The following is a 22780-nucleotide window of genomic DNA, read 5'->3' on the forward strand; positions in this document are numbered from 1 at the left end:
TAGCAGGTAGCAAACGAGAAGTTGAATTTTTTAAAATTTGGAAATATTTATCTAGGGGGTATTTCATGTTGCAGGAGACCCTAGGAAATGTGACCTTCAAAACTGGATGTTATTTTTCAGTGTGATACTTTTGCCCTTTTTGCCTTTCTTCTTTTCTATTTTCAACTTGAATTGTGAACTGAAAAACCACAAGCAGCCATTTCATTTTAAACATAGTTTTTGTTCATGCTTCAGTCTAAGTTACTTAGGACAGAATAAAATTGCTAACATGTTAGGTTGCCTAGCAAATAAGCAACTTAAAGCTGCTGTGGATATATTTGCTGCTCTGAGCATTGCTAAAATATTCTTCTTTTTATTCAGATTTTTTAAATTTAAATAAATGTTTCACACACTCCTCTCTTGCGACTGTTTTTTCCAAATCTTCTCTGTCAGTAGAAAACCTGTGATTAAAACAGGCTAGAAATCAGAACATCAGAGTGCATCACATTTCTTATTAACTTCTATTTTAAGTAGTGTGGTGGTAGTCCTCTATTATTTAACTTAACAATGTGTAATTTCTGAAACAAAACTCTCTGCTGAAAGTTATTTAAGGTTGCTTAAGGGAAAAACCCTCCCACACCAAATCCATCAAACCAAGGAAATGACACATTTGGGGAATCATTTCACAGTGTCGTTACACCTACACATTATAGTCACCCTACTGACAGATTCCAGATTCCACAAATAACTCCTTTCCACCTCCTCCACAGTTCAAAAACAAAGGCAAGAATCCTCAAAGCTGCACACAATACACACATTTCACTTACACTTTCTCACTCCATCTTCATTCTGCCTTCAAGCTATGCTTGTGCAAGGTCTGTTGTGTGCCTAGCCTGGACACGTATGTTATAGAGTCTGCTGTTTATGTAGAACAGTGTTATAGGCATAGCTGAACATCAATGCATTCAATTAAGTGTTCCTATAAAATCTGCTTGAGATTTTTTTAAGCCTTACAGCGGTTAGTCTTAATTTTGACTGAAAATTTCAGTACCAGGTACAATCACTCATCTTGTGTGTTTCGAGGGCAGATACAGTCCAGGCAGGTCTGAGAAAAGGTTTCAGCAGAAGTGGAATTTTTTATTAATTAAATAAAACTCACAGCAGTTTCACTGAGAAACATTTGCAGGTCTGCATCATATCAGCCGAAGAGGCCTGTCGCTGCTTTACGAGAAAGTATTCTCAGCTAGATAATCATGATTCTATGAAAAAAATGTGATTTGCCCACATCCAGTGAGTTATTTAGAGCTGGAATGTTAATTCTCTGAAGGCTGGAGCATTGTCCAGTTAAATTACAAGTGCTGGAGGCTATTTTGCTTCTGTGAACTTGTTTCCAAAGCCAGAGGTAAATTGCCTCCCTGCTTCCTGCACTGGAGTAGACTTCCCTAATTGCAGAGGACGCAACTGCTTGGCTTTGGGCAGGGAAGGGACAGGAGCTTAGGAAGCTGGCTTTAGAGGTCACTTTGATGATTTCATTAGTTTTATGCACCACATAAAGCAAATATTTTGTAAGAAAGTTTATAATTATTATGTAACAAAAGATCATATTATAAAGTGATACTCTAGTATGGGAGCAGACTGCAATGAGGCTGTCCACACAGTTTCAATTCCAGCATATTCTGCTCATTGATCACTTGACAGCAATTGTCTTTGAATGTTGCTTTTGTACACAGTCTCTTTTAGATTCTATATATTGCATATATTGTGGGTTTCAGCGGTGCAGGATAAGTTTCTTGGTAGATGCTCAAAGCCTTGACTTGAGATCCATGAAGTTTTCAAGACCTATCTCTTCTTTTGTTGTGGATGAACTAGAACCTCTTTTTATGCAAGAAGCCCTCTTATCACCTTAGACATCGCCAGCCTTAATGATGTATGTGTTGTTGGTGCCTTCTTTTCACCTTATAAACATCTTACATTTAGATTTATAGTCTACATAATACTTAGACACTGCATAACTCTGGGACACTGGACAACACCAAATTCCTTTTTGCTTTGAGAAGTCAGAGTTACACTTTTATTGTTGTCAATGCACTTTCAAAGTCTTTTGAGACTGACAATAGGAAGAATATTGGGGCACTTCAGTATGGTAAAGGGGTGACATAAGCAAAATTGTCCTTGCCTACCTAAGCCAGAAATCTACTGCGTTTTGTGGAGGCCCTACCAAAGATTCACAGTATAGCAGAAAGTTCAGATTCAGTTGCAAGTACTATGAACTAATTTATTTCTCAGAGATGCCCCTTCAATGGTACAAACCTGTGTGAACTTCTACCTTCCTAGGTCTCTAGCAGGTAAAGTATGTAACTCTTTAAACATATTAGTATAATGTTTACAGGCAGAATAACCCGGTTGGTTTATTGTTCAGCGTTCTGTTATTACTGTGGCTGATATTTCCTTTTGTCTTCTCTTTTGAAGATATTGATGAATGCCTGACTCCAACTACTTGTCCGGATGCGCTGTGCGTCAATGCTCCTGGCTCTTACCAGTGCATTCCTTGCAGAGTAGGATTCAGAGGCTGGAATGGACAGTGCCACGGTATGTTCAATACTCTTTGTATCTCTAGTTATAATTTTGTTCCAAGATTCTGTATTTCCTGTTCCATCCATGTTATAACCTGATGGCTGAACTCTCCCCATTTCACTCAATAACTGAAATGGCTCTATGTTCTCAGACACAGTATATATGAGGAAATTGTGTTTTACTGTGAGTAGGTGAACACTGAATCTAGACTGCAAACAATACAATTATAATTACAAAATAAATTTCTTGAAATAGAAAATATGGAACTGAAAGGGGTGTTTTACCAGGTAAATGCTAGTAGACCATGCACGTTTGCACCTCATGCACCATGTGCTCTTTTGAGAAAGGTTTCCTCTTATTTAATTCTTCTTTTTGGAAAATGTAGAATTGACTTACTTTTGCATTCTTTCATTATATCAAGATTAAATTCTCTACCTGTTTAAGAAAACAGCCTGGTTGAAAATGCCATGGCATAAGTTTTCCTTAGATTCTTTCTAACCAGGTTACTAAGAGTAGAATAATAGACAAGAAATATCTGCTCTGCTTAGATTTACAAACAAAACTAAAGTTGTGCAAGGGATAAGTTCCAAGTTGCTGATACTTTTTTTCCTTGTATTACTGCATGTAGTTTCCCTTTTTCCTTTGTTTTATGGAACGTTCTCAGCCTAGACATCTCACTCACATCATTAGTGGTGTGCTCAGTCTTCATTTTCTGTTTATCCTAGGCTTACATCATGTTGGAAATGAGCCATACACATTTTAGAAAATGTAATGCAGACAGAGCTTGTCTTAAAGCTTTGCAATATGGGACAATTTAATTACACTGGAAAGGAAAATATTTCCCAAGTTATCTATGAAAGGTACTTAAGCCATTGTTTCATAAATTAGTTTGTTTCTGCTGCTAGTTTAGGTCAGTTGCAGCTTTGCTAGTTTTCCTCAGTGCTGTATTCAGTAATTTTTTTTTTTTTTACCTCTGCTATCTCCTCTGCCTGAACTTGGTGCTCTGGAAAGTATAGTGTGACAAATCTACAATTCTTTGATGCTGTTTATAATGTAGTCTTTCAGGATTTAAAGCCAGGAACATAATTGCTTTTGTTTAGTAAATGCAAGTCAATTGGTTCTCTTTAGACTTATGTATAACAGGTTTAACTGCAGTTTGGGAATACGCAATGTGAGATGCATACTGGAAGAAATTAAAAGTGGTACCTGCACACCCTGCCATCTCATTGTCTTGAAACTGCTATTGTCGCAGGTCCCTTGGTGCATTTGTGTCATACAGGGGTTATTTTAAATCATTATTTTTTAAAGTTTATTTGCAATCACAGGTTTTTTTACATCTTTCTTGATATTTCTACACATTTACACACAGAGGTGTACATTGATGAATAAATTAAAAAAAATGAGATTGACAAAACTTTGTAGACCATTTTATTCTCATTGTTATCACTGTGGTGGATTTTGCAGATACATGATTAGCTAACAAAATCCAACTTGTACAGCATTAGGGACCCATCAGAAGATTTCAAAATTAATATAGAGGTCAGAAGAGTTAATTCATGTAACTCTAGCCCTACTGTAGGGAGCATCAATAGAATCAGTTAATCATGTGGACTTCATCTCAGAAGTTTTAGGTTCTGTTCCTTTTCTGCTGCCTTTAGGGAAGAGTCTTCATCTTTAAGTCCCATTCGGAAATCACAAATAATACTGAAGGCTTTGTTTTCAAGTAGCTTGGATGTAAGTAGTTGAAAATTTATTTAGAAGAAGCAGGTTTGTTATTCAGGTAGGCGTTTGCATTCCTGACTGCTGAATAAAGTTCTCTATGTTTTAATAAATTCTTGAATTAGAGCATTGATCATAGACATCGAGAGCAAAGGTTGTGTTTTGTTGAGCAAGCACATTTCGGAACAGTAGGGATCTGAGAAATTAGCCTTGCAAAAGGGTGTGAGTAGTATCGCCTACTGAACTGCCATAGCAGAGCACCTGTGGATCTGTGCTGCTGTCTTTTGGGAGGATGTCACTTCATGTTCTTGGCCAGGCTGCAACAGGTCGTCTTATTTACAGAGTTAGAGGCTCAAGTAAAGAAATAAGAATTGTATGACATTTGAAATATGGACAATAATGGCAATGTCATTTGTGTCTGGAGAGAGATGGGCTTTGTCAAAGTCAGATTGTACAGGAGCTTATAAGGAGCCATGAATGATAAATGTATATGAGGAAAATAGTTACTGCAGGTATTTACAATAGCTAATAAGAGCTATGATGGTTATTTGAAGACCTCTAACCTTTTTCCAGCTCTCCCTATGCTACAGCTGCCTAAACAGCTCAAGGGCCTCTATTAATCAGTAGTTTTACTTACTTAATGTTGACAGATTTTTTTTTTCCATGGTGGCAAAAGACAGAATAATTTGGGGTAACATGTTTTCTGGCACATAAAAGCAAAGAAAGTGTGAGACTCTTTCTGCATCAGCAAAGCTGAAAAATACAACTTTGTCCATACATACAGGGATACCTGCTTGCTGTTAACTACAATCCCAAAATAAATATATAAATTTTGAAAATTAACCTTTTATTTTTTTAAGTGAAAACCACTCCTAGGAAAAAGACAATGTTATTTTAGAATACTGAATTAATTCTGACTGCATTTATAATGAAAGATATTACTTATATGTTTGCTTTTTTTCTTTGTTGATTTATTAATTGCATTCAGAAGGAATTCCTGAAAATGGCTCTTAAGTAGTAGTGTAGCAATATTCATGTTGGCTAAAGAGAATGGCCTATCTCATTAATACTCATCTTTCAGAGAATGATGAAAGTAGGTATCTATGGGATAGCTTATAGAAAAAAGTATCTTTTGAGTACTTCTGTAAAAAAAAAAAAAAAAGGATGGTTTGTGATCAGGAAGAGAGGTAATTGCTTCTAAAACTTTTGATATAAGGGCATAATTCAATTGACTTCCCTGTTGCCTATATAGAGTAGCCTTACAAAGGAACCTGTGTGAAGTGCAGAAATCCTCTTGAAATTCTTCATGTGTCATCTAAGTCCTTTAGAACCTGTCTTCTTTAAGTCCATGTGAAAAATGTCATCTGTGAAGGTCTCACATGTACATGTGTTTTGGATATAGTCTTTAGTTATACACTGGAGAACTCCTCTAAATCCTGTACGTTAACTGACCTAGCTTTAAAAAACAGTAAAAACTCAACAGCAGAAAATGCATTTGGGGTGTATTTTAGCTTCCAGGAGGACCTGCCCTGCCTGTTTCCTTACACCTGTAGGTAAGCTCCACAAAAACAAGCAGAGCCAGCAAGTTGGGGTATTCTGACCAGAGCACATGTTTTAAAAATGGGTTCGGAGAGAACAGCTTCTAATAGAGCCTTGGCAGCATGAGCTGTATCTTCTTTTCTGGACTGTTCCTTGCCATAGCAGAAGGTTACAGTGGTTACAAGGCAGTGGTTACAAGGCATTCACAGCTGATAGTGCTTTTATCAGAAGTACATGTCCTAAGAGTAAATCTGTGTAATGCAAGAATGAATTATTAGAATGAATGAATGAAAGAATGAATGAACCCTTAGCAAGTTTGCAGATGACACTAAGCTGGGTGGAAGTGTGGATCTGCTGGAGGGTAAGGAGGCTCTACGAAGGGATCTTAACAGGCTGGACCGCTGGGCCAAGGCCAATGGCATGAGGTTTAACAAGGCCAAATGCCAGGTCCTGCACTCGGGGCACAAGAACTCTATGCGGTGATACAGACTAGGGGAAGAGTGGCTGGAAAGCTGCATGGAGGAGAAGGACCTGGGCGTGTTGGTTGACAGCCGCCTGAACATGAACCAGCAGTGTGTCCAGGTGGCCAAGAAGGCCAATGGTATCTTGGCTTGTATCAGAAACGGCATGACCAGCAGGTCCAGGGAGGTTATTCTCTCCCTGTAATCAGCACTGGTGATAACGCACCTGGAATATTGTGTTCAGTTCTGGGCCCCTTCTTCACTAGAAGGGCGTTGAGGCTCTGGAGTGTGTCCGGAGAAGAGCAACAAAGCTGGTGAAGGGGCTGAAGAACAAGTCTTATGAGAAGCGGCTGAGAGAACTGGGATTGTTTAGCCTGGAGAAGAGGAGACTGAGGGGAGACCTTATTGCTCTCTACAGCTACCTGAAAGGAGGTTGTGGAGAGGAGGGAGCTGGCCTCTTCTACCAAGTGACAGAGAACAGGACAAGGGGGAATGGCCTGAAGCTCCGCCAGGGGAGGTTCAGGCTGAATATCAGAAAAAAAATTTTCACAGAAAGCGTCATTGGGCACTGGCAGAGGCTGCCCAGGGAGGTGGTCGAGTCACCTTCCCTGGAGGTGTTTAAGGAACGGGTGGATGAAGTGCTTAGGGGTATGGTTTAGGGAGTGTTAGGAATGGTTCGACTTGATGATCCAGTGGGTCCTTTCCAACCTGGTGATTCTATGATTCTATGAATGTGCCAGCACTCGCTGACCTCTTCTCTGTATTAAAGCTGCACTGGTTTAAGCTATTTTGGAAAAATTATCAGCAAAATAATTTTAACCAGGTAAGGATGATATGCACACAGTTAGTTGATAGTGCAACCCCTTTTCCCCTAAAAATGAAAAGAAAAGAAAAGAAAAGAAAAGAAAAGAAAAGAAAAGAAAAGAAAAGAAAAGAAAAGAAAAGAAAAGAAAAGAAAAGAAAAGAAAAGAAAAGAAAAGGAAGAAGAAGGTTTGTTAGCCTAAACTGCATTCCTTATATTACTGGGATGAAAGCATTATTTTGGACATGTGGACTCAGATTGAGTGTTTGAGCTAAAGCTGGCTTAAGATCAAATACTTTTTAAAATCATACTTGCTGCAGAGTTATCAAGGTCAAAATATACAGAAAAACTGAGTATAACCATGCTTATGGCAGAATTTGAGTAAATTCCCAAGTTGAACTGAAAGGTGGTTGTTCTCAAGTTAATTATACACTTACATTTTCTTTGTATTTGCAGATATAGATGAATGTCAGTATGGCAATCTCTGTACAAATGGCCGATGTGAAAATATGGATGGGTCTTTCAGATGTATTTGTGGCCAAGGTTTCAAACTTTCTGCATCAGGGGATCAGTGTGAAGGTAGGAAAGAGTATGATTAAAATAAGGTTTGCACTTATCTTTTAGACAATATTTTTTGTCCAGAAATATTCCTTTTAATGGAGAAACAACAAATGTTCAACACTGAGGCTAAACAACCAAAGATGTAAGAATCCATGTTTCCACTTTATGACTCCCATGGTCACATTGAAGAATTTGGCATTTCTGCCATTTTGGATGTTTGGGGGCAATGGCTTTTGCTGCCTTAATTGCTTTTCTTTCTATATTTTTTGGGGGTTTGTGTTAGGTGTAAGTGGAATTGAAAAACCCAGGCTGCACCCTCTAGGAACCCAGCAGTGTCAGCTAACACTGAGCTGACACTGGCATTGGTGTCACTGCATTTCAAGTAGTACCTACAGTAGAGAGAGTTTGGCGTCGTATTTCCAAGAACAGTACTTGTACCTCCGAAGTGTTAGGTTCTACTTTTCCTCCACATCTAAATTCCCCATCGGGACTGCTCCAGTGGAATGAAGTTAGGTCTGAAGTCAGAGTGGAGTAGTCTGAGAGAGAACCTAGAGTAGGTACAGGAGGTATGAATATCCCTCTCCTTACAGAAACGTCTTCCCAAAGGTAAAAATCTGGGGAATGTCTCCAAGCTGTAGAAGCACTAAGAAACCTGAAGGTTTCTTGTCAGATGTTGTTTTTAATTCTTTTCCTCTTCCCCATGCCCCGCCCTTCCTCAAGTGTCTGTGTGTAGCACCAAACACTTTCAGACTTCTGAGTGCTAAAAATAATACAGTAAAACTAAATGATCGTTCTTGTAAATTTGTCAGGAAGTTTGAAACAAAACATCGGTGTAGGTGTCTCAAGTGAGTTAACTGTGCTGTCCAGGACTCACAGCAGACTGGTCTTGGGGAAAGTATGTAGACAATGTTTGACTGCTTCCTCTGAGCTTTTCATGGAAAAGGGCCCTTGCCAAGCTGAGCTGGTATGTGCAGACTGTTCTACTTAAAGTACACCCTTCTAATGTAAGTACCCGTACAGGTGCCCAGATGCTTCGTGCAGGCCCACAAAGTCAGTGATCCTTAAATTCAAAAATTCTGTGGTCACAAGGGACCATTACTTAAAACGTCAGACTACATAGCTGTAACACAGACCTGAAAAACCTCATTGAGTAACTTTCTCCTGTTTGAATTGGAGTATATTTTCAGAAGGACATTCAGCCATGCCTAAATCCTAGGAGTGACTAAGAATCTACCAGATCGATTTAATTACTGTTCCTTAACAAGTATTTTATAAATAAGAGAGGGAAGACAGGCTTCCTAGCTCAAACAAGACATGTCCTGTGTTCTGAATTCAAAATGACACTCTCCTCCAATATTTTGAGTTTTTCATAGGGAAAACCCAATCAGCTTTAAATCAGCTTTAACCCAAGCTGATTCTAGTTTATGAGAACTGAAGCACTGAGAGATTAGCTGTGGTTGTGGAAGCAAAGAGACATTTCCCCATACTCAGAGGATTAATGCTGTTACAAGGCAAGTATTTAAAGAAGCCTTAAGGTACAACTTCACAGGGGAACAGCCTGTCAGTGCGCATCTGAAAACCACACCCTGTTAAAAGGTGGTGATCCTGCTGGAAAGTATTTTGTGGGTTTCGCTGACTCATTGGAGTGGTTGGCTTGATATAAAAGAAAGAAAAGCAACTCTCAAGCAGCATGTGTGTGCATTTGTATGTGTATTTGTACACATTTATGCTTTGAGGGATACAGTGACACACCAGGAGAGAATGCCGAACACAGTCATCTCAAGGAAAACATTCAATCTGCAGTTTCTTACACTTTTATGTATTATATTGACTGTCTGCATTTGTTAACAAGTAAGACCAAGAGAAGCAGTGCTGGATATTAACACTCTGTTTTGCTGTTTCGTTCAGAATTGGTTTTTTCACCATTTGATTAGTAGTTGGTATTTTCAGATGCATTGTTTGCACCATCTCTTCTGCTGCAGATATAGATGAATGCCAGCAGCGATCACTCTGTACTAATGGACGCTGCAGGAACACAGAAGGATCTTTCAGATGTATTTGTAGCCAAGGCTACGCGCTATCATCTACTGGAGATCAATGTGAAGGTGAGCTTGTTGACTTGAGATACTGATTCATTTTTTTCAATAACATCTTGAGTATTTCAGTTATAGGCATGAACTTTTTAGAGAATGGGGCAGAAAGATATGTGACTCCTCATTCTTTCTTTATACTTTACTGTCAGCCTTTCAACAATCTCCACCTACACAGCCAAATATTTAATGGATTCTTAGAAACAGTCCCTGTCTTCTTCCCACGTACAAGAAATTAGTGCATGTGTTTCCAGCAGTAAGATTGGAAGAGCAGTTGACATTATTACCAAAAACAATTAGGCCTTTCCAAACCTTGTTGATCAAATTCTGACACAGAGGTTCTGTATTACAAAAGCTTCTGCCAGCATACACTGTTCTCACGGAGGCCTGCTAAGTTAAAACTTCTTCTCCAGCTGGTTTTGGGAACCTGTAGCCAGCCACCACAATCTCACATGTCCACTGGCTGGAAAAAATACGTAGTATAAGATGAGCTCCAGGGGAATCCGCTGGAGCTCACAGCTTTCACTGTGTCAGAAGGCAGTCCACATACTGAGGTTGTAAAACCAAAAATAAGAGGTGAAAGATGTAGCATAAATGTAGGGAGAAATGCTGTGTTTATAGGTGCAGTCTAATTTGTGAGTTCTTACCTTGTCCACCTTAAACAAGAAACAGTTCTTTCTGCTGCGTAGCAGAAAGGGAGATGAGGAGAGAGTGGGATGCATAACCCTTTCAAGCATCTTGGTTCCTTCGGCAAGGAGCTTTACAAACCATGAATTCGGCAGAGAGAGATTTTGAATTAATACTGTTAGCATGCGTGAGCATATGAAAGGATGAGTTAAACCATCTTGCAGTGAAGAAGAGGAAATTAAATATTTGATTAATTTAAATCCCTTGAAGTTAAGACCAAATATTTTCTAGAACTTCTCTTCAGACTGCTTTGGTGCATTTCAGACAGCCCAAGAAGTTATCATAGCAGTTGATGGTCTCCTGTCAGGAGAGGTCCATGCTTTATCTTCATCTGTTCCTTGATCTTGTTCAAGAGCAAATTTCAAGAAAGAATGTTAGAATCTCTCAAGGTGAAAGAAAAGATATTGGATCATGCAAGGGGAAAAAAGGGTAAAACTGCTCCCTGGGATCTTTGTCTCATTTACAACAGTCTGTAACCAGATCTACAACTTCTCCACCAAGTGACAGAGTGATTATTTTATATAGAGACAGTTTGTTCTCTGAAGATTTTCAGACATCTTACAAGTCCAGCACGAAATCTGTTCTTCGCTTGAAGTGGAAGAAGTTCTTCTCTGCTTTAGTTGTATCCCTTCAATATTCTCTGATGTACAGGATATTACAGACTGCCTTTGGCACCTTGGAAACTAAGTTTGAACAGACTGTGCTTGTTCTGCTGTCAGTAAGAATGCTTTGAGCAACTGCTTTATCTGCTTTACATTCACCTCCCCTTTTTTTTTTTCACCTTGTGATGTAATTATTTTTGAAGGCTTCTTGAAGTGTTCAGTGCATATCTAGCGAACTAAGTTGACTGCGGGTTTAAATCTCACACCCTTTTCATATCAGCCTCACAGCCATGTTCCCATCTTCATGAAAATGACTTTACTTCTGACTGTTAGTTCAGCCAGATGTGTGCATGGACTACAGGACAGAGCTTCCATAAAAACAAAGTCACCTTGAGGAGACATCCACCATTTCTCCACATGATGGCCTCTGATTTTCAGATTATTTACCTGAGCGTTTTGTAACACTTCACAGAGAAAGCAGGAAGGAGATGACAGTAACTGTGCGCATACAGCATAGCACAGTTGTGTAAAAAGAACAGTGGTTCAAATTCTATCCAGTTTCTCAAAGACTCAAGAGTGGACATTTGTCACATTAGAGGATACTCAAATATGCATCAGGCTGTAAAGCCAATGTGATTGGAAAATCACTAGCAACAAAAGTGCTTGTTTATTTAATAAAGATTTCTTCCACTTGAGAAATTTTCTTAAAAATATAACAGCTGAAGAACAGGTTTGCTGTTTTGATCATTATACAGTTGTGCAAACTTCTAGGGACATTGCAGAATTTGGCAGAATTATACTCTGCTCATTTTCAGCTGTGCTTTTTGCAACTCTCTGGCTGAAGTTTTTGTCTGGATGTCTTTGCACAGAATTTTACTTGTTTAAGAATAAAGGCAGTTTGCAAGTAATCGTTTCATACATTGGTGTGTACATGCAGCATACATAATCTGTATGCATCCTTGCACAGAACTCTTCAGAAAATTAGAAAGCTGGACTTAGGCCTTCATACCTTAAGTTCTATTTGAGAGCAATAATCCCAATGTCCAATCCTGTTGCAAGTGCCTGTATATTCTGTTATCCAAGGCTGAAGAACTTTTTCCCTTTAGCAGTACCTGTAGACTTGCTATTATCTGCTTGGGGATTAGTAGCCTGGAATTATTATATATGACCATCCACAGGTGGGTATATCCACAAGAAGTATGCATATGCACCAGCTGGACTTGCATATAGGCTATACATCTTAAAGAACTTGGTTTACTAGAAAAGAGTCTGTCTGGAGCATAGGAGGCTCAAGTATTCTTGTAGGAGCTTTCAGAGATTTTGTTAGCCAAATGCTCAAGGCATGCACCTATAAAAGGTGGTAAAAAGCACTGAATGTCTCAAGGATGAGTTACTGTCCTTAATTTTTCTGGAGATTCTTGTGCAGCAGCCATTGGACATTGGACCTGTGAGGGTTTGCATCCTATATGGAAAATAAAGCATTTTGAGTGCATTTGGCAGAAGACACGTTCTTATTGTGAGACTTGGCATTAACTCAGCACAAGGGAGTCATTAAATTTTTCTCATGCTCCTAGTCAATATTAATTGCTGTTTTAAATAAGCCACAATTTATTTCTCAGTTGAAAATGATTATAAAATGTGTGGTTATTGAAAGGTCACAACTTTGTCAGCATGAAGTGCAGTTTTATCTGCAATAATATTCATTTAGATAAGAAAGCTATCATTGTTTCTTGTTTTTATCAGATAGATTAAATCCCAAGGATAGCTGCACTCTGATAAAGCGTGGGCTTTGCAGAGATAACTGTAGAAATGAGGTTGTATCCTCTTTCCTGATTACAGTTATTTATTCCTACCAAAAAGGAAAAAAATGCAATTCTCATCCGCTAAAATTCATGCTTTAAGAAGTCAAAATTATCAAAGGCAGTGGAAAAACTCTTTGATAACTGTTTTTCAAAGGAAACCATCTGCATTATCAGAGCAACAGACTCAGTGAATTATGAGGTAGGGCAGTGTGGAGGCAAGGGAAAGTTGCTTGTGAGATGCTTCTTTTAGTTGACTCTCTTACGTTCTCTTTTCTTTTAAAACTAGAGGCTCAGTCATTAAATACTTTGTGATCTTCAGCTGTAGTGAAATAAAACTGTATAATAAAAAATATTGCTGGAATGAAGGCACTTGCTGAGTTAGTTCTATACCCATAGCAACTGTGCTCTTTTTCCTCTGGGGAAGAAAAGACTTTAGGTGGAGACAATGTCACTGTCCTGAAAGTTGCTCTGCTTTGTGCCAGTCAACAAGTTTATCCCATGGATATCAAATCACTAAGACAGAGTCTACGGGCCTGAGGCTTGATGCTGGGAACACGGTGTATAGGCAGCTGGGAGCTAGACCCTGCATGCCCTGCCTGTGGAGCTGGATTAGTGGCTTGGGTGCAGCACTGTGCAAAAGCAGCTCTTCAGGTTCATGGCCAAGCTGCAAAGCCTGCAGAGTGGCTGTATTTTACCACAAGAGCTGCCTCTGAAAAAGCAGCTGCTAGCACAGCAGTCTGCACTGCGTGGTCCCTGTCCTGCAAGCCGCCTGGCCACGGGGCTGTTTTGTATCTCTGCAGGCACGTCTTGTCTGGTGCAGCACAGCAGCTATGCTTGGGCTTGCCAGTACTCTGGGGGATGACAGGATTGGGTCATTTCCGGCTCAGGATCGCAGTGTAGTGGTCTAAACATGTTCAAAGATGCATACTGTAAACTACAAATTTGCATTAGTAGGCATCTTTTCTGTCTGTCTTCTAAACGTACAGCTGCTTGAATTTTCTTGCTACTTGTACTCCTGTAACACCACAGTCACCATTAAAGTATGGGAGAGAGTGATATAAAGGTCTTTTATGATGGCTTTCATTAGAGATGCATGTCACATATTAGATATGCTTGTTAAGAATAGATGACAAACTCAAATTTTAAAGCTTTCTAGAAATAGAAGAACTTTGATGAAGAAATTAAAAGTACATTCTAAAGTGTAATAAACTTAATCTTCCCCTCCCCCAGATATTAAACAATATTGTATCTTCAAGTTGCTGTGTTAATATCCAATTATCGCTATTTAAAGTTTCATCAGTTTTTACATCATCTAACAATTCAGTTACATTTTCATTTCAGATGTTGATGAATGCCTTCAAGTTAGTGACATTTGCCTTGGAGGAAACTGCATGAATACTGAAGGGTCTTACAAATGCACTTGTCCAGATGGTTTCCAGCAGATAGCAAATAGAGGATGTCAAGGTATGAAACAACTGTAAAAATATAATTATTAGGAGTGTACAAGTTTGTAATCATAACTTGTGATAGTCATAAATCATGCCAAGGAAGAGAAAATCATTTTGTTTATCATTTGTAGCACTTTCTTACTTTTCTCATTTTATATCACTGCCTGTAAATATATGCTGAGAAGTTATTTCAAGAGGCTGAAATCTCAGCTTTCAGAACTTGGAAGACAATCTATCTTAAAACTAACAGAGGTACAATGATGCATGATGCATTTTCTCCAAATCCTGGAAACATTTATTTTGATAGAATGTTATATGCTTGTGAATCAGCGATGTAACAGAAAGAGCAGTGTAGTTAGCATCAAGTCACTCTCACCTCTAAAATGCTTGTGATCATTTGTGGAAAATTGGTGGGGAGTAAGAGAATGGGTTATCTGACGCTGAGTCAGCATTGCCAAACCTAGAAAAATATTTCCCAAAATTCCAAGTCCGTGTTGGCACAACACCCAGGCATGCCTCATGACTCCCTTTTGCCATCCATTTTTATCAGACAAGAACCATGGTATTAGAGCTGGAAAGTAACAGCATGTCCATACTCTAAATGACTGGAGGAGCGGGAAACTGGACTTTGCTTTGGCTGCTCTCTTACACATAGATTAGACTAGAGCTGAGAGACCATATTCCAGCTAATCTATGTTGAATATCTTGTGCAACCAACAGTAAATTTCCTGAAAAGTTCTGGGTATTCTATGTCTCTGATTTCTACTTCAGAAAATGTTGCATTCAACATAGGGAAGTGATGCATTAGACTTTTTTTTAGCAGATAAAAGAGAGTCGATCACAAGCTATATAAATCAGTGCCAGCTTTGGTACCACTCTGTTCTCTTGACTCCACTATGTAAAGTAGTAGTACATAGGCTTGATCTGAGATCCAGATAACAGCCACTTGTGCAGAGTGATCTTGGTATAAGCAAGATATGGGTATGAGCAAACAACATGTGTTTCAGTATATCTAGTTCCATATTGAAAAAAGAATCTCAGTCATACTTGTAGGAGAGTGGACTTCCTTCTAGTCTGAAAATCACTGAAAAGAATCTAGGGGATCTAGGGGTCAGAAACAGTCCGGTGAATATGAGCTTCCAGTGCAACCCTGTGGCCAATAGGACTAATGCATTCCCCAGAAGATTGAAAAATCCAAATATCCAGCAGGAGTAAGCAAGATTTCTTTATTTTGCACTGATATAACTGCTCTTGGTATATTGTTGTACATTAACATTCTGGTGCCCACAATTCAAAATGGATGCTGATCAGCCGAGGAGAGTCAGAGATGAACTAGGGCAAGCTGATGGCTTGGGGCAAGGAAGGGCTGAATGCTTTTAAGCTGTTTATTTTGTTGAAGAGGAAAATGAGAGGTGACCTGATCATTGCCTTATTACGTTCAAAGGAAACCATAATAGAAAGTAGACAGCTATTGAATTTAAATGGCAAATTTATCCCAGAGTGTAGTGTCTGCAAGTTGAATCTGGACTAGACTAGAAATTAGGAACATTTGTCTTGGTAAGGAGCAAAGTTGAAAAGAGTCCAAAACATCAGAAAGCGTACAGTTTGCTCTTTCAGAAGAATTAGACTTTTACTTCCTTAACACTCATAATTTTGTTTTCCTGTCTTTTAATACATCATTCTGTATTGCGTAATCGTCTGGTTTGGTTTCCAGTGTTTTCCTGGCAGTTTTAAGAAACTGACAGCTTGGGTCTGAGAAGGGGCTGTACTGTCTTTGTCGTTGCTGATTTCTCACCTTACCCACCTTGCAGAGAGCTTCAGGAAGTTCATGATTGATCTGCATTTACTATGAGTTCAGAGAAAACTTTGTACATGTAGGTGTTGTGTGAAGCACAGAGCTCTGCCTTTTTGTTGTACACTTCATAGAGATGGTACCTTCTCCAAGCTGCCTCTGTCCTTTCCACTTCGGGACATTGGCCTAGAAGGTTTACACACAGCATAGAATCAGTCTGTGTCTAAAGAAAATTCTTTAAAGGATGTCATGGGTCTTGAAATTATTGTATTGAAATCATAATTTCTCTGCTCTGTCAAAATTACTGTCTACTTTGATGGATTTTGTATGGCTGTGACAACGGCCACAATATAAGCAACAGAGGTCTCAGTTAAGGAATAAGAAATTCTATTATCTGCGATGATGGATGAATGAGCCACATATGTTAAGTTTTGTTTAGGGACTGTTTTATTTGGGATCATTCCCATTCACCATCAGAAAAAGAAGCATTAAATTATATAGAAGCAGCCTACTGAGAGAGATGCAACTCCAGACCTGCTGGGAGCACGTGAAGCCAAACGCACAGATTGACCAGCATGCAGCAGTGAAAAAGCAGTAAGATGGAGCTGTCTGAGAATTCCCATAACAAAGAAGAAATGTTGGCGATTATGGAGCTTATACTGATATCTGACAAATCATTCTCATCCACTTCATCCTCACCGCAGAGGATGGTATAGTGAGATTATGGTACAGCAGAACATACCTGCCTTTACAGAGTTTAAGAATGATTCTGAAAGATTTGTTTACTCTGGAAAGTGAGCCCCATTTATATGGCTATTTACATAGTTGGTGGAAATAAAAGCTGCTGTGAGACTAATTGAATTTAGGCTTAATATTAAGGGTACAAGGATTTGCAAAGCTAGTAATGTGCCTTTGCTTTCAGATATCAATGAATGTGAGAGATCTGACCTCTGTTCTCCTCACGGAAAGTGTCTGAACACGGATGGCTCTTACCAGTGCATATGTGAACAGGGATTTTCTGTGTCTGCAGATGGCCGGACATGTGAAGGTGAGACAAGTTACAATAATGCATTCCTTTGATCTGCTGTTATTAGCTGGAATAGAAAAGTGGTCAGTTTGGGTCTAATACCCCCAAACCACTATTAACACTGCAGTCTTCCACCTGTGGTCACTTTGCTCTTTTTCTTGTAAGCGCAGAGCGTGCTGTGTTGCTGTTTAAAACTATAAGAAGTATAACAGGAAATGCACAACTTGGGCAGTGTAACGGAGTTAATGTTTGATACGAGTGTTTTACTTTTCTTAATTTTTAATAAATTTGCTACCTTTACCTTGGATTATGGTTTTTTTGAACTAAAGAAACCATCGAAAAAGAAGGAATACTAAGCTAGCAGTGGCAAATGATGGCAAAAGAGGGAGTGATATTCTTATGTTAAGATATATGAAACCAGCAAATATCTCTAATAATCTGAAAATCTATTCATAGACAGGAAATTATTTCTATTAGAGCGAGAGTGGAAGGAATTAATATATATAAAGTGCATGTCGAGTTTGGAACTCAGGCTTCTGATAAGCTTCAGTGGGTAAGACCTTCCTGCCGTAAATATTTAGGATTATTTAATTTAAAGCTTCTTAAGTGCATTAACAGCAAGCCTGAGCTGCCTGAACATTCTCATTGCTGTGTGTGACACACCAGAACCTTGCTTGTCGAGACCCTTTCTTTTAAAAAAGGGGCAGGTGAAAAACAGAAGTATCTTCCCAGAGAATTGTAGTAAAATGCTGTCTATGGTAGAACCTCAGGCATTTTGAAGTGGCAGAAATGCAGTAAAAAGCAGTAATAGATCTTTACAGTGCTTAAAGCCAGCTTATTCTTCCTAAGCGTATGCAGGTATGCTTATAAAGGTATTTTTCATATCAAGTTGTAAAAGTTGCTCTTGTAATAACACTGGTGAGAAACATCAACCTGGAGTCTAGAATTTAGGTGTAGCTAGGGTTTTCATTTGGTTATAGCATGAGAATATATCCTGTTGGTAATGGAATGCAGACGTTTCCTATTGTTTCTGCTCTCCTGCACTGAATTTAAAGTAGGAGACTTGAGTTCAAGACACAGGAAGATATGTGGTTTTCTATAGTCAATGATGCTGATAGAAAACAAAAATTCCCCTAACTGGCTGGAGAGCGGCTGTACTTATGTATGAGAGGACTGTTCAAGACAAGAAGCCTCGAAAGAAAAAGTTGGGAGGGGAAAAAAATTACATGATAGTGGTTCAGCAGGATACATGCAGAGGGGAAGTGCTGAGAAGATGACAGCTTGGTGTTAAAACCTATGGGTAGTGGATCTCAAGTATTCAAGAAGTAAGCAAGCTGTTCTCTGTCCCAAGTTATTGGCCAGTAAATCCATATGTGATTTATTTTCGTGAGTCAGCTCATCTCATAATTCACTTAGGGATAGTGAAAAGATTCTTCCGTCAGTGGAGGAGGTGAATTGAAAATTCTGACTGTTGCATTTACTCCCCCTACTTTTACCAGAGGAAAAACAGCGTTATAGCATTATTATTTGAGCTGGCATATATCCTGCCATATAGTTAGTAATACAATATCTAATGAAATTAAATATACTACTGGCAAAAGTACTGCTGTTGTAAGGGAATAAGTGCTGTATATTTAGATATAGCATGACATCAAACACACTATTCATCTGTTAATTGTTATTGATAACTTAAAAAGAGCCTGCAGTATTTTTGCTAGTTTTTCCTCTCTAAACATTAACTTTATTTTGTAATTATGGCATAAGTTGAAAGAAAGAGTCTCTTACTGCCAAGACAAAAGCCTGGTCAAGTAGACTAGGGAGAGTAAATCTGAATAATTCCTGTAATTGATGGATAAGGCAGTATTTTGTGATTTCAAGTAATAGGGATAATTACAGAGCATGTTCAAGGACTCTTTTGGTAGCATGTATACATTTCACCCAGTGTTTAGGAAGGATATGGTTAAATAGCTTCAATTTCTCTGCAAGATAAGTAGTAGCAGGTGTTTTGTCTCACTGTTGAGCACAGCTAAAAAAAATTTTAAAAAGTGGTCAGAGAAGAATGCAGCCTGCTCTTAGTAGAAACCAAACACTTTATTCCAAACCAAAGTTAGAGGATCTCTTATTATGTGAAATCAAACTCTCAGAAATTAAAAAAAGGCAGAACTGACTAGAAACACAACTTAAAAAAAAAAGACAGGGGGGAAGTTGGTGGCTTCAAATTTTAGGGGATGCACCAGAAACAATGAGCCTTTCTGTCTAGATCTGTGGCTGTTAATAAGTAGCACTGTTCCCAGGGAAGGGTTACTTTCACATATGATGAAATAGTATAAAGTTAATCTCCATTACAACAAAAAAGCCAAACGTGTACTAAATAGAAAAAGATGAAATCACAAGATCTTATTTCCAGGATTATGAGTAGTTTTGGAACTTTTTAATGAAGAATAAAACAACAAGTACAAAACCAGTTGAGTGTGCTTCACAAGTAATTGATGCTGTGTATGGAATACAAATCAGACTTTATATTCTGTACTTGGAAAAGTATTTTAATAACTTGGCGAAGCAAGGGTACTTCTAGTCTTCTGAAGCAGCAGCACTCCTTTGCTACCATGATTAGTTTCTCCATTCTGTCATTTTAATAAAAACAATTCTAGAGTTGAAAAAACTCATTTGAAGGGAGCACTGATGATGTCAGTGATAATATTTGCAGTGGCGTCAGCTTCATGCAGAAGGGCAAGATGAAACAAAAGGATCAGAAGCAAAAGGACATGTGACATTCCAGGTACTGAGGAAGGATGTGGCTTCCAGCCGCAGGAGCTACTGTTCTTTACACTAGGTGCCTCTGTGAATTTACGTCTAGTTAAGTGAGTGAGAATAACTGTTTATATCATCAGAGAAAGAACCTGAGGAAATTTTCATGGATTCAAATGCCTCTCTGTGCCTGGGGAGCAGTTTTTCCATATCTCCAGACTGCTTTTGTATGAGTTTGACTAGGTTTTTTTTGAAAAGTCAGAAGCAACAAAAACATAAAACATTTAAGAAACCCGTGTGGTTCAGTCCCGGTATATAATTTTTACAGCCATTGGCCAAAATAAACTGAACAGCTGTGGAGACTGTCTTCTTCCAAGGTGCAGACAAACTTTTGTTGTAGTGGTGACATTCCATTGCTGTTTGGCCCCAGGCTCAGCAATTTGGCTGCACCAGGCTCTCTGAAAAGGAGGATCTCGGAGCGCTCCCTAGCTCCCTGAGGAGTTCTCTGGGGTTCCTGTAAAGGCAGCGGTTTACCCAGTTGGCTGCTAGTCAACAGTGTTGGCAAAAGCTCAAGTTAGAGGTTCTCTGATGCTTAAGTCAATGCCCTACCCCACCCACCTCTTCTGTCTCCGTGTCCAATCTCACATGTCTCTCAGTAGCTCCCTCATTTTTCTCTCTCTCTGCCCCAAACCCTGAGCTTCGCTGCCTGCCTCAACAGACACTCCAAACAAACTTGCGCATCCCACCAGAGGTCTCCAACCTCTGCTTCTTCCTTTCCCCTCACTTACTGTCTCGTATCTTGTCCACTGAATTAGTCACCCATTTGAACCTTTTGGATGCTTGCATGGAGCATCCACAGACCATTTGTGGCAGAGAATAGTTTATGAATCTGTACACAAAAGTAGTCCACCATTTATGATGACTGCATGCCTTAGAAGTCTGAAAATGAGGGAAACAAAGAGCAGAGCTGTGAATAACTTACCTCTGCCAGAAAGGCATTTCAAGAGAGTAGATATTTGCTGTAACTGTACATCACAACCATCATTCTGCCCATGTATAGGGAAGACAAGGCAGCTTTAGGAAAGGGGTGTGGTAAATCTAGGGCTCTTTCAAGGGAAAATTTTCTGTTACAGGGAGTAATCTTTATGGTTCTGCCAAACAGACACAAGTATCCATAATGTGCCCAGTGAAGCTACCTTTTTGTTTTCCCAACCAGTAGTCACAGACTTCACCAGCCTTCTCACATTTGCTGATAAAGATGTTTTAGGGCATCAGCTACTTCTTATCTGGATGCTGGCTAGAGAAGTAAGGTCACAAAGGAAGAAACAAGAATCTGTCTTACCCACATCACCACGGTGTTGGAATGACAATCCAGCATTATTGCCTCTAGATGGCTGAAGTCTTTATTAAAATATTCATTTTTCTAATTTTCTCATGAAAGTGATATTTAGGTATGGGTGTTATGGGCAGCCCTGGAAGTCCTAGAATCACAACTTTTTTCCACTAAGCACTGCACAGAACTGTCCTAGGAAACAGTTCCAGACATTTTGCCATGTATGTAGATTTCAGTGGTTTTTAAGTATGATGCATAAGGTTAAATACGCTGTCGTCTTGTTCAGGTTGGCAGAAAATTGGAACATGGTGTTGAGCTGAAGGAGACTGCACTTCAGTGTGCGCATGTTTTGCCTTTCTTTAGATCCTGATGATGTGAGATCAAAGGAGTTTTGATTAAAGCAGGCAGTACTGAGTCATAGGTTCTAAAACAAGTTGTAATTATAGAGTACTGCTTTAGTTATTGTATAGACATAGGATATATTAGTTTCATATTTAGTTTTTCCCCTTGCTTTGTCTCCGTGTAGCAAGAGAATTGCCGATTACAATCTTCATGCTTTACAGGATGATTAAAGAAACAAATGCCCTTTCCGGCTGTAAAACAGGAGTCCTTTGAGTGAGCTGTCTAGACAAGGAAAAATATTTGGTGCTTGGACCTTCTCTGTAATTTCCCATGCACTGAACGATCTGGTCATGTTCAGTCTGTGGCTTTTTAAAAACGTAACTGTCTTCTGTAGCTATATTATAGCCACTAAATTAGGACACTTGCTACAAGTTTTGTTTCTCCAGGTTTTTAGTCGATGACCTTAGTTTACCTTTGGAGAACCAGCTGCATGATCCATTCCCCTATCTGTTTCCTTTAACATTTAGCTATTAAGTAAGAGCAATACTGTGTTTCAGGTAATTCCTAAATCCCCAGTGGCAGTTTCTTCTGTCTAGGCTTTTAATAGAGTAAGCGTTCTGTGGCTCAGAAACTTCTCTTGTTAAACTGTGCTTGGCCACTGAAAATACAAATGTCTTTTGTCTTACGTTCCCAGTTGTCAATCCACCATTGTTTACTCATTATTTAATTACTTTTCTTAATTTTTCTTAGCAGGATTTTCTGAATAAAGGATAAGAGTATTCAGACTTTTTGACCAGATATGTGAAACTCTGATGATTGCATGAGACTAAATATTAGAGTAAGATACGTTATCCAGGCCATTGGCATCTTGGCTTGTATCAGAAACAGCATGACCAGCAGGTCCAAGGAGGTTATTCTCCCTCTGTACTCGGCACTGGTGAGACCGCACCTTGAGTACTGTGTTCAGTTCTGGGCGCCTCACCACAAGAAGGGTGTTGAGGCTCTGGAGCGTGTCCAGAGAAGAGCAATGAAGCTGGTGAGGGGCTGGAGAACAAGTCTCATGAGGAGCGGCTGAGAGAGCTGGGGTTGTTTAGCCTCGAGAGGAGGACGCTGAGGGGAGACATTATTGCTTTCTACAACTACCTGAAAGGAGGTTGTGGAGAGGTGGGAGCTGGCCTCTTCTCCCAAGTGACAGGGGACAGGACAAGGGGGAATGGCCTGAAGCTCGGCCAGGGGAGGTTCAGCCTGGACATCAGGAAAAAAATTTTCACGGA

The 22780-nt window shown here is 39.2% G+C and overlaps 1 protein-coding gene across 7 annotated transcripts in view; it reads left to right on the forward strand.

Annotated features, from left to right (window-relative positions):
- The window catches only part of LTBP1 (latent transforming growth factor beta binding protein 1), a 199514-nt gene that overhangs the window by 138521 nt on the left and 38213 nt on the right, over positions 1-22780 (forward strand). For all 7 annotated transcript variants that reach the window (XM_054061706.1, XM_054061705.1, XM_054061703.1 and 4 more), the window contains 5 exons: positions 2449-2568; positions 7531-7653; positions 9618-9740; positions 14158-14280; positions 16979-17104. In XM_054061706.1, coding sequence (XP_053917681.1) covers positions 2449-2568; positions 7531-7653; positions 9618-9740; positions 14158-14280; positions 16979-17104 — 615 coding nt within the window. The remainder of the gene's footprint in view (positions 1-2448; positions 2569-7530; positions 7654-9617; positions 9741-14157; positions 14281-16978; positions 17105-22780) is intronic.

Source organism: Cuculus canorus, chromosome 3, assembly GCF_017976375.1.
Source record: "Cuculus canorus isolate bCucCan1 chromosome 3, bCucCan1.pri, whole genome shotgun sequence".
Lineage (NCBI taxonomy): Eukaryota > Metazoa > Chordata > Aves > Cuculiformes > Cuculidae > Cuculus > Cuculus canorus.